Source organism: Patagioenas fasciata, chromosome 18 (assembly GCF_037038585.1).
Source record: "Patagioenas fasciata isolate bPatFas1 chromosome 18, bPatFas1.hap1, whole genome shotgun sequence".
NCBI classification, from domain to species: Eukaryota; Metazoa; Chordata; class Aves; order Columbiformes; family Columbidae; genus Patagioenas; species Patagioenas fasciata.
The window spans coordinates 9,928,639-9,940,296 of record NC_092537.1 but is presented as its reverse complement, the minus strand read 5'-3'; the positions used below and the strand labels follow the sequence as shown (position 1 = coordinate 9,940,296).

The following is an 11,658-nucleotide window of genomic DNA, read 5'->3' as shown; positions in this document are numbered from 1 at the left end:
GCCCCACCGACACTGGAACCCAGCCCTGGCCACCAGTAATGTTTGTGTCAGGCTGGATCCCTTCCCTGCAGCAAGTGCATTCACTCTGATGTAACAGTGTCTGTCACAGAGGCACCCCAAAAGTCAATTTCAGGTGGACAAGAATTTCCAAAACAGACTTTATTCTAGCTGGAAAAGTATAGCAAATAAACCAACTAGAAACAGGGTTTATACAATTACTAAGCACATCTACAACATAAAATACAGATTCTGATATCAGTTGGGGAGATTATTGGAGTACAATATAAGAATAATGAGGATCCGCAAGATGCATGCATACACCCACTAGAAACAAAACCAGAGGCCCCTCACTCCAGGGTACTCAGAAGAAACAGTCACTTGCCTGGGTTAGGCAAAGACTCATTCAAGAATATATCCAGCAGAGAAAAAAAGCACTCACCACAGGAGAAGGTTCGGCACTCTCAGTCCCAGGAAGTCTCCTCAGACGACGTCCCAGTCTAAAGGGAGCGCTCCAGTTCACAGACCTGCTGCTCCGAGAAGACCACTCCAAGGGGGTCTTCGGCAGGAACCCCATTTATAGCCTCGTCAGATCTGCCTGTGGTCACTACAACATGGCCAAGAAGCTTTTCAGCTGCTCTGGGCACCTCCTTTGGTGAGGACCCTGCAAACTGACTGAGGGTCCCACCCCTCCTGCCCCCCCAGCCGGGGAGGGGTGCAGTCACCCTGCCCCAGGCAGGGAGGAAGTGACTGTCAGTACCACCCCCAGGAGCGCACTGGGGACAAGCACAGTGGGGCACAAAAGGTGCTAAGGAACCGTCAACTGCCCTACTGAAGGCTCTGGATCTCAGGGGGAGGGATATGCAGCTGCCACAGGGTATTAAAGTTTGGCTGTGGGTTTGTGAAAGGACACAGTATGCCAGAGCTGCCTCCCTCTTCCATTCCCTCCCTTGTAATGGGCTAGGGATGTTAATTACTAGCTAATTGCTAATATCTTACATCCCTCTAATGTCTCAACAAGGATCCTCAAAGTACTTTGCAGACACCAGCTATGATCCGCTGCTTGGACAGTGCAGAAACTGCAGCCCAGAGATGTTGCAGGAACTTGCTGATGATCCAAGCCTGGATCAGCAACAGCCCCCATCCGGGATCCCTGCTCCAGGCGCTGACCCCCTGCCCCACCGCTGGACTGCCTCCCAAACTGCGGCCTTTTATCAACCCCTCCCAGGTTCCTGCTTGGAAGTCAGCCTGTCAGGGGCCTGAGGCAGGGAAACAAAGGGTTAAACAATATACTGATGGGCTGGTGAGCTCATCAGAGCTGGGATACGCTCCATTGTTTATTAGACTCTTAACAGAGCTCAGTAGGCAACATCCAGAGGAGTGTGGGGCTCGGGGTGAGCCTGGCTTAGGAGAACAAGACCTGCAACTTGTCCCACAGCTGGTGGGGTGGGCAGCCATCCCTCACCATTCACCATGTAAGTAGGATGGATTTCCATGGGTTTGGCTCTGGGGTGGTGGAAAGGGAGAGGGGAAGCAGCACAACAAGGCTGGGGGTCATCCTCTTGCTGAGCCCCACAAAGGGACTTACTGCAAATGGTTTTTTGCTCAGCAAGACCCCTGAGCGTGTTGCTGGGACTGTCCAAACTCTGTGCGATGTGGAGAACCTGCTTCCAAGGGATGCAGGCACTGGGCGCAACCCAGCTCCACCACCCCAGCAAACAGACACTGGCTCAGTCCCAATTTACATTCAAGATCTGGTGGGGCTTGTAGGTGATGTGAAATCCCCTGACGTTGCCTTGTTTCTCCACGTCTGCTCTCAGAACAGAACCAGCCTGTCTTGCAGAGGCGGCTGCCCAGGCAGCCCCTGCCAGCCTGCTCCTCACCCCGGGGCGAGCAGGGGTGTGGGGACAGGAGCAGAGAGGATGGGGCTTTTAGCTCTCAAGTCCGGCACCGACACAACTCTCCGTGTCTTCTCCCACACCAGAGCCCACTCAGCCGGAAGGATTCAGTCCTCTTCAGGCTGACACACAGCTACAGAAAGCTGGATACTCTGAGCTGCTCCTCTTGTGCCCGCAGGAGCTGGTGACTGGGTTCCTCCATGGTGTGCTCAGGGGATGCCTAGTGCAAGCGGCCACCTCACCTCTGCAGCGAGACACCGCCACCAGTGACAGCTGGGACAACTGAGGCACAGCATGGTGAGTGGGCTCTCGGCACTGGGACCATTCCCAGGGATTCCCTGCCCCGACACCTGCACAAGGAACTGCTGCTCCCCATCAGCACCTCCCTATGTGCAGGTCCCCCAGGAAAGACATGCAGCTGCTGGGCTTGAGGTCTTTGAAGGATGGATGCAGGCTGGGCAGGTCCTCCAGCTCCACTGAAGCAGCCCCCCAGTCCCCAACTTACTCAGATTCTTGGGGACCTCAGGCACCGAATATATTATATATACACATCTCACTCCTGGAATAGGCTGCCAAGGGCAGTGGTGGAGTCACCATCCCTGGAGGAGTTGAACAAACACAGAGATAAGGTTCTCAGGGACATGGTTTAGTGACAGTGTTGGGTTAACAGTTAGACTCAATGACCTTAAAGGTCTTTTCCAACCAAAAAGATTCTATGATTTTGTGATTGTACGATTGCATGATTCCTATTCACTTTGTATCTGATTGAGAGCTACTCTCAGTTAAAATTGGCCAGTGCTAAGCATCTAACAAAAAATTTCTGCAAATGCATGTACCTGTCCGTCAGTGCAGCAACCTCCCTTCCCACCCATCCCACAGTCAGCGCTGAGTCCTCTGGGAAGATAATCCCTTCTCCTGGCAAATGAGGGCCCACAGCTGTCATCTGGGGCTGGTCCTGTACTGAGGTTAAACATCAGAACTGATTAAAGAGTCAGACTGAGACACATCAGAGCAGCAGGAAAAAAACATGCCCAAAGAAGCACTTCTCAGTTTTCCTGAATTCCCCAGCATTATGGTTTCCTCACAGCTGGGAACCACCAGTCAGGACTTTGCTGCCCACCCATTGAAGCTGCAGGCAGGACACATCTTCTGGCTGGAGGACAAATGAACCCTTTGGGTCTTAGCCCAAGACTTTGCAGAGCACCTGATGCTGCTGTTTGCCAGGGGACCATCCCAAGCCATCTGGAGGCCACTGGAAACCCCAGAGAGCCATGGGGAAGTGGGGACAGTCTGCGGGCCCCCTCTGTGGGACAGCCCATGGCTTTGGTGGGGCAGTTTCTAGTTCTCAGGCAGCCAGGTCAGGGCCAGGTGAGAGAAGCATGTGGACATGTTCAGTTGACCCACACAACTGCTCCAGAGCACTGGAGTTACCGTTCACCCAAACCCAGTGGTCGTACCGGTGCCAGGCAGACCAGAGCTTGCTTGTTTTGTCTGCTTGGGGACGGCTGACAGGGTCTGAGCCTTCCAGAAAAGCCCATCCAGGCCTGTCCCTCAAGCCAGGCTGATCTTTTTGCTTCCCCTCAGCTTAAATCAAAGCAAACCACATCCAAGGAGTACAGGGTTCACTTTGTCTTTTCCTCAAAACATTATTTTCCATGAGGTTTGATTCCCAGAGGTGTATGGGGCTAGAGGTGAACCTGCCTTAGGAGAGCAGGAGCCACGGGGGTCCCCAGCAGGCTGACAACAGTGTGTCTCCCAGCTCAAAGACGAAAATCACCACACAGAGCACTGGAGGAGGAAAGGGAGGAAAAACAGAATCACATGAGGCTCTTCCTTATGGAGGGGAAAAGCAAGACCCCTGTATTATCTCCACTGCCCAAGATTTCCGAGGCAGCAGCAGCACATCAGACCTGAAATCCGAGATGTGCTCTGGAGGCATTTTCAAGCCAGCAAACAGTCATCTGCTAATGCTCTCCTTACAACAATAATGATTTTAAAAATTGGGAGAAATCTGATAGCATTATCCTGCCAGGCTGCTCAGTACAGCCATCGTATCTTCAAGTATGAGCACTCTGTGAGGAATTAGGGATGGAACATGGGCAGAGCAGGAACTGAAATCGCATTAGCTCTCCCAAGAGCTGCAGATACATGCAGTGCACGCAAACAAACTCCCGGCCACTTGCAGGGAGTGAAATCCTTCACCAGCTAACTGTGGGGAAAACACACAGAGCCTAATGCAAAAACACAAACAGAAATACAAAGTGGAGTATATAAGTTAGAGGAAGAGAATCCAGTGTAGAGAAAAGCATGACGGAAAAGGCATGCTCTGCCAGGAAGTCACAGAAAATTGATCAGGGTCCGGGAAATGCGGTGGGAGGGATGGCTATGTGAGAAAATCAAAGGAGGGAAAACAATCCACTCTAGTGTAAATGCAAATCTGAAAGGAAGACAATGGTTTCTTCAGGAGCCTGACATTAGTGCTCTGCAAAATGAAGAGGAATGTGCTCTGCAGAGCTCAGAGTAGCCCTGGATGCGGAGGGAGGGTGGCAGCACACAGGTGAGCAGGGAATGGGGTCCCTGGGAGCTGGAGCAGAGCAGACTGCATTAGACTGCTGAGATATGAGATCTGGGCGTTATTCCAGAGAAGAAAGCAAATTTCCAACCACAAAGCCAAATTCAAATTAGACAGTGGCTTGATCATAAAACCTCTCTGCAATGGATGTTACAACAAGAAAGACAAGAAATGACATGACTACCCAGGATGAAATTTCAGGAAGATCCTTGCAAGAGATTCGAGCTGGAAGAGGGGAGACCACAACCCAGCAATGCTATGAGCAGGGGAGCTGGTGGACAGGCTGCACACGCCGGCCAAGCAAGAAGTTATCCAGGATCTGGACACATCTCTGCAAAACTGTAGCTGACAGGAGTTTTTTTTGAGGACAGGTCTGACTCCTGGGTGGGTTGTATAGGTGGAAGCAGAGTAAAGGTTCTGGCCCATGCAGAGCCAGCCTGTCTTGCCAGAACACTGGACATTGCTGTCAGGGTTTGTTTTTTGTCTGAGGAGCCTGTCGCTGCCCAAAGCTGCAACTTACGGGAGCAGTGAGGTGAGCTGCATGACCTCACTGACAGCAGGGGAAGCTGTACCTGATCACCTGCATGTCTAACACAGCCGTAGCCATCAAAATAACATCTAATAGCAGCTCGTGCTTCTGCAAAGCCAAGGGGTCAGCATGTTCCACTTCAGACAGCTCAGCCTGCAGAGATAGGGTCAGCAAGCAAAAGGAAGAGAAGCAGAGAAACTAGAGCTTGCTTCTGTGACCAGACTTACTTGCCTTGTCAAGTGGTTGATCATCCCTGATCAAGTGCTGTAGAAGTTATATCAGGATGGCAGAAATGCCCACATCTGTCCAGAAAGGGGTGAAAGCTGTGGATGGGAGGGATGTGAATCATGTCCATTGAGCTTGGCTTTTGTTTTTGCTTGTTGGCCTAAGATTGGCAAACCTGATACATCACAAAATACATTGATACCACCAAATCTGCGTTTCTGTAACAGTGTCTGTGCTGTGGGGACTAAATTGAAAAATTACATCTGTCTCTTTTCAGAAGAAACCACAAACCTTGGCAGGGGACACAGGTGAAAGAACTAGGGAGGTGCTGGCTGGCATCCAGCCATCAGCATTCCTAGATGGGCACTGGGCCCATTATGGCCCAAATATGGGCAGGTTTCCTTAAAACTGGTGCCTCTGGAGCTGTGCCAGCTTTGCAGTCTCTGTGCAGCTGCACTTACATGGTGTGTGCTCTGATATTGATTAGCAGCAATGGGAAATGAACTGTGGCCACCAACTGTGGCTTCATGCTCATGTCATCTACACCTGGTTGCTGCCCGCAGCAGCCATGGGCCTTCCCGTGGCACACACGGTGTGCAAATCCAGCCCAGTATCACCCTGATAGGATCACAGACTCATAGAATTATTTTGATTGGAAGAGACCATCAAGATCATAGAATCATAAATGGTTGGGGTTGAAGGGACCTTCCCAGCTCCCCCAGTGCCCCCCCTGCCATGAGCAGGGACATCTTCACCAGCTCACGTTGCTCAGAGCCCCGTCCAGCCTGGCCTGGGATGTCTCCAGGGATGGTTCAGCCACCGCCTCTCTGGCCAACCTGGGCCAGGCTCTCACCACCCTCAAGGCCAACAATTTCTTCCTCACGTCCAGCCTGAATCACCCTCCTTTAGTTTAAAACCATCACCCCTTGTCCTGTCACACCAGACCCTGCTCAAAAGTCTGTCCCCATCTTTCTTCTCAGCCCCTTTTAGGCCCTGAAAGGCCACAGTAAGTTCTCCCCAGAGCTTCTCTTTTCCAGGCTGAACACCCCAGCTCTCTCAGCCTGTCCTCCCAGCAGAGCTGTTCCAGCCTCAGATCATTTCTGGGGCTCCTCTGGCCCCTCTCCAGCAGGTCCATGTGTGTCCTATGCTGAGGACCCAGAGCTGGACCAGCACTGCAGGGGGTCTCACCATAGCCAGAGCTCCTGGCAGAGGACAGGTCAGTCCCAGCCCCCCGACATCGCTGAGCCCTTGGCAGAAAACCTGGCAGCTCAGGCAGGAGTTCATTTTGCAAAAAAAAATAAATCTGATTCCACATCCCCAGCCTCTCTCGCCCTCCCCAGCCCTGGTAGATGCTCATGTGCATCAGGAGCACTCCCTGATCCAGCCTCCTGCCCTTGTCTCCTCAGCCGAGCCCTGAGGACATAGTGGTTAACATAATGCTTGACCCTTCCCGTTTACCATAATGCTTTCTCCGTGCTAAAGGCACTTCGTTTCTGGGAAAATGTATTTCTTCCTTGAGCTGGTGAAAAAATAATGCCTCAAAAAGCCATGCTGCTGATCCACCCATAGAAAGCAGAGTTTTGGTGTGCTCCTGCCCTCCCACGGCAGCCTGCCCCAGCCTACAGCTGGAGAAACATTTCCTGTGTGACAAGCATTTCTGGGCACTTTGATAGGAAATGAGGAGCTCCTGGGTTGCGGCTGCTGCAAGGCTGATGTGTCTGGTCTGGATGTGGCAGTGAGGAACATCCAGCCCCAGGGGCCTGAAGGAAACACTCAGCCCCTGGGAGGCTGCTTTCTGCCCTCCTGCTGAGCCATCCTGACGTGGCACACCTGTGCCTCAGTTTCCCCACCTGCAAGAGGGAGGCATGATTATGCCACAAGGTGCTGAGGTGTAAATTGGGATCTGAGAATGAAAACAGATCTGGGGATACAGAGCTCCTCCCCATAGACAGCTTCACCAACCCTGCTTGCAGCATCCTAATACACCCCTGGAAGCAGCTGAGAGCCCTGGGAGGCTCAGGGCAGTGGGTCTCTGTGGGCATGGAGCCATCCCACCACTGAATCCCTGTGGGAGCTGGAAGCCAGTGAGCTGGAAGGGGTCAGGACAGAGACTGTAGAGTTCACTGTCCCTGGGTGGGCAGTGGGTCTCTGCAGGCACCCTCAGTCCAGTCCTGCAGAGCCCTGCTGCCTCTTCCTGCGTTTCATTGCTCTCAGGTGTGATGTTTTTCTCTGCTGCAGTGACCCACAAAGCCTTCTCCACCTTCATGTGACCTAGGACTGGTTAATGACCAAATGCAAAGCACCCAGTCCATCCTCCATCATTAGCCCTGCTCTGTTCTTTCTCTTTTTGTCCATCTCAGGTCTCCTCCTCAGATCCCGTAACCATGGAAATTCCCCCCAAGAGCCCTGATGGGAGTGAGAAGTCTCCTCAGTCCAAGGAGCTGCTGACCAGTAACACAGCCAGCACCCTCTGCATCAGCTCCCGGAGCGAGTCTGTCTGGACCAGCGCATCCAGAAGCAAGTGGGACATATACCGCAAGCCTGTCATTGTCATGTCTGTTGGGGCAGCCATCTTCCTCATTGGGACGGTCATCACCAGCCTGTCTTGCTTCCTAATTGAGAATAAAAACGTTTACAAAATGTGTGGCCCGGCTTTCCTGTCCTTGGGACTGATGCTTCTCGTTTGTGGCCTTGTCTGGATCCCCATCATCCGGAAGAAGCAGAAACAGAGACAAAAGTCACAGTTTCTGCAAAGCCTCAAGTCCTTCTTCTTTAATCGCTGAAGGCAGCCCAGGACCTTCCCAGGAAAGCTCTGCATCCTTCTACCCACCTCTGCTGGTTAGCCATAAAAAGAAACACATTCTTGTACTCTCCTAGAGGATTTCATCCCAGTAAGTCTCTTCCCTACAGGTGAAATGCACTGTACCCGTCTCTGGTGTGAAAATGAACTTTGTATTTCATTCCAAGTAATTCCAGAAAAAGAGAGAGCAAGATTTTGCAGCTCAGTCCAGCAAGGCAGGTCCAAGCTCACTGCATCACCCTTTTGTCCGATGAGCAACACAATGTCACATAATGGGAAAAGCAAACCTCCTAAGTAGTTCCACCAGTAGCTTCTGCAAGACACGTCAGCAGAGAGGAGCCAACGGACTACAAAGGGTGAATAAAGCCGGGTCTGAACATCGCTGACTGCAAACCACAGCTCGGATGTGGAAACTGGGAGGCCAGAGGTGGTTTGCCAAGGGTCAGTGGAGAGGAGAAGCAGGATAATGTGGTTCCAGGACACTTTGTTTCACAGACAGCCACCAGAAGAGGCATCACACATCACCAAAGCGTAGAGGACCAGATGTAACACCTGTGGTGGGGACTTCCCTGTCGTTGAGCTGTTTTGACGGCTGGCTGAGACATGGCTGCAAACTGGAGCTCGCTTCTTGCTCCAAATGGAGCACTCACAAACTTTGTTTGTTGCTGCAAAGGGTCAAGGCAAAGAATGGCATCACAAGCAGCATTTTTTGGCTCCCCCTGTCAGAGGGTATTGAAGAAAGGCTGTTCCTCCAGGCCTGCAGAGGCAAAGTTGGTTTGCAGCATCTCTGCATTTGCACTGATGTCCACCAGAAACACCCATGAACCTGAACCATCAGCCTATTCATGCGACCACAACTGGACCACAGGCAAGCGAGACAGGTTTGTTATCTCCACCACTTTGTAATTCTGCCCTGAATAAATGTGTGTCCCGAGGCAATTCACCAAGGAAGGCACGGATCCTTTCCACATGGTTTGGGCTTTAATTTTATATTTTCAGGAGGCCTGATTTACTTTAAAAGACATATTTGAAACACAACATTTTCAGTCTGAAGAACTGATCTCACTCTGCACAGCACAATCTGAGTTGATATACACAGGCCCATAATGTCCAGGCTCTAATTTTGGGTTCAGGCACTGATGAGAGTCTGTTTTTTTGGAGGTGCTGATCCAGCCTGGATCCCACGGCAGTCCCTCATCAGCCCAGTGAGACTCCCCAGCAGAGCAAGCACCGGCTTAATGGCCCTGACACCTGCTGCAGGGTGAGGATGTGGTCAATGCTGATCAGAAGAAGAGAGGAACAGAGGAGACCCCAGCAAGCCCCTCTCTGTAGTCTGCACCCCCATGGGGAAGCCGAGGCAGCGTCTTGTTCTTCCAAAAGCTGTGGGAGGAGGAGAGGTTGGCAGGGGGTCCACTGAGAGGATTTGCAATGTATTCACCCTTATTTTTCAAACAGGCAGGGTATGATAACCTCCATCATCCTCTGATGAGAGGAAGCTCATGTAAGCCCTCAGGTTTCTCTAACCCAGTATCCCACACCTACCAACAGCTCCCAAGGAAAGCTGGAGCAAAGCACAAGGAATGGGGCATGCAGACAGTAGTTGTGCTCCTGGTTTATGTCCACCTCCCAGCAGCTCAGAGCCAAACCAGAGGTTTCTCCAGACCACTGTCTGATGGTCACTCATACAGCCAGCATGCCCAACTCCTCCTGTTTTGCCTACTTTTTTCAAAATCAGTTTGTGCTTTCAGCCTCTGCAACGTCCTAGAGCCACAATCCCTTCAGGCCTCCTAATTTGCCAGACATGCTGGAAGCTCTGCATAGCATCAGGAGACATGGCAAAAGCAGAGGGTAACTGATCCTGTTGTTCCAGGCCAGCAGGCACCCAGCTGGTCAATTAAAAGGGAGCATTCACTGTAGTCAAGGACCATGAAACTGTAGCTGTATGAACCGTGTTTGGGGCCAAGAGTTGATTCCCTGGGGGGTAAATATTTAACTTCCTCCAGATCATCTCTGGCTGAGCTCCCTTATATCTGAAATTGATGCCACATCAGCATTTTTGCCTGCAAATGTGGTCCAAGATGCCCGTGCCCCAAAACCTTGAAGTGGAAGCATTTGTGCTACCACTGTCTGGCTGACGCGATTAGCCAGGGAGCTCGGGCTCACCTTGCCACCGCTGCCAGGCTCCCACAGTGTGTGACCAAGGCTGGCCAGTCCCAGGAACCTGGAGATCTCCTCCACCACTGCTGGGAGAGTTTGAGGCGGCAACTCCCAGCCTGGCAGCTGGCACAGCTGGATTAGGAGCATCACACAGCCCTTTGCCCCAGGCTCAGCCTGGACCTGAGTTTTAATTCCTGGGTGGTGCAGACGTGTGTCCCTGGCCAGCTGGTACAAGATTTGTGAATGGGGTGTGCAAGGTATATCATCTGGCACCGGACCCAGTGAACCGCTGTTTATTCCTCAGCCATTCGTCATGCAATGCAATGATTTGCTTGCTTTTGCAGTCCTGGCTTGGCACTAGGCAGAAGTCTGTATTGATTTAGCTGCAATGGACAGAGGACATTTGCCTAAAACTCCTGCTCAGGGTGCAGCTGCAGTCAAAAACTCATGAGAGGGAGATCACAGAGTAACTGAAGAGCATCAGCATGTCCCGACTGGCTCCAGCCTGCAGATCCGGTCCCAGACGGGTGTCCTAAAGCTGCATTCTGGAGGAGGCAGCTGGAAATGGTCCCAGCTGCAAACAGCTCTGCTGTGGTGAGAGACTTTTTGCTGTCCGAAGGAATGTGAGAGCAGGATTTGATGCACCAAATAGCGCAGAGAGAGGGAGCAGGGGTCCTGCTCTCCATGGCTCGTGACCAAGAATAAGGAAACAGTCAGTGAAATGTTAATATGATGTCACTGAGACCAAGAATCTAATGGGATTCCAGACTGGTCATTTATAATACAAATATTAGGTTTAATTAAAGCAAAAAAATCTCAAAGTACTTCTGCTCTGGTCTCACATGTGTTATTTTGTGCTGCTGATAGATGGGGGAGGCTGAGTCGGGAGGTGTTTGGGATGAATGATGGTGTGGCATCCAGGGCCACCATGCAGGGGGCTCACTTGGGACGTGGGGAGGAGGAAGAGTGGGGCTGGAGCTGAAGGTTTGTTTGGGTGCTGGCCATGTGCTCTAGATGAGGTTCTCAGGTCTGTTGATATGCTTGCTCAGTGTGCACTTCTGTTGAGGCGTGAGGAGCACAGGGGTGGCACAGGAAAGAACTTGGCAAGAGGACAGAATCTGCCCAGGTGGGAGTAAAAGCAATAGCCCAGGGATCAGTTAAGCTTGCTAAGAAGAGGAGGGGATCCATCAGATGGATCTTACCGTTTGCTGCCTGGCTCTCTAAGGGGACAGAGGTAAAGGGAGAGAAATATTAACTGAAGGGAAAGCTAGATTAACAACTCGAAGTGCAACATGCAGATGAAAGTCCAGTGACAGACTGGCAACTCTTCACTTTATTGCATGGGATATAAAAGCCTGATTACTGCCAGGAATATGGGTGGACTTTGCATTTGTGTTTGAAAGGCGAAGAGCTCCCAGCACCAGAAAATGCATCATTCACCTGAAATGAGGGAGACTGAGCTGGAGCTACTTAGGAAAAC

The 11,658-nt window shown here is 51.6% G+C and overlaps 1 protein-coding gene across 3 annotated transcripts; it reads left to right on the top strand.

Annotated features, from left to right (window-relative positions):
- Nucleotides 1–1,365: 1,365 nt before the first annotated feature.
- Nucleotides 1,366–11,002, top strand: PIRT (phosphoinositide interacting regulator of transient receptor potential channels). Of its 3 annotated transcripts, none has more exons than XM_071816421.1 (3): nucleotides 1,366–1,472; nucleotides 2,074–2,192; nucleotides 7,582–11,002. In XM_071816421.1, the coding sequence occupies exons 2-3, from the start codon at nucleotides 2,190–2,192 to the stop codon at nucleotides 8,002–8,004; spliced, it is 426 nt and encodes a 141-aa protein (XP_071672522.1). In that variant the 5' UTR covers nucleotides 1,366–1,472; nucleotides 2,074–2,189; the 3' UTR covers nucleotides 8,005–11,002. The 3 variants fall into 3 exon arrangements, with proteins under 3 accessions (XP_071672522.1, XP_071672523.1, XP_065708840.1); XM_071816422.1 differs by having other exon boundaries at nucleotides 1,982–2,192; XM_065852768.2 differs by lacking the exon at nucleotides 1,366–1,472 and having other exon boundaries at nucleotides 1,833–2,192.
- The last annotated feature ends 656 nt before the right edge of the window (nucleotides 11,003–11,658 follow it).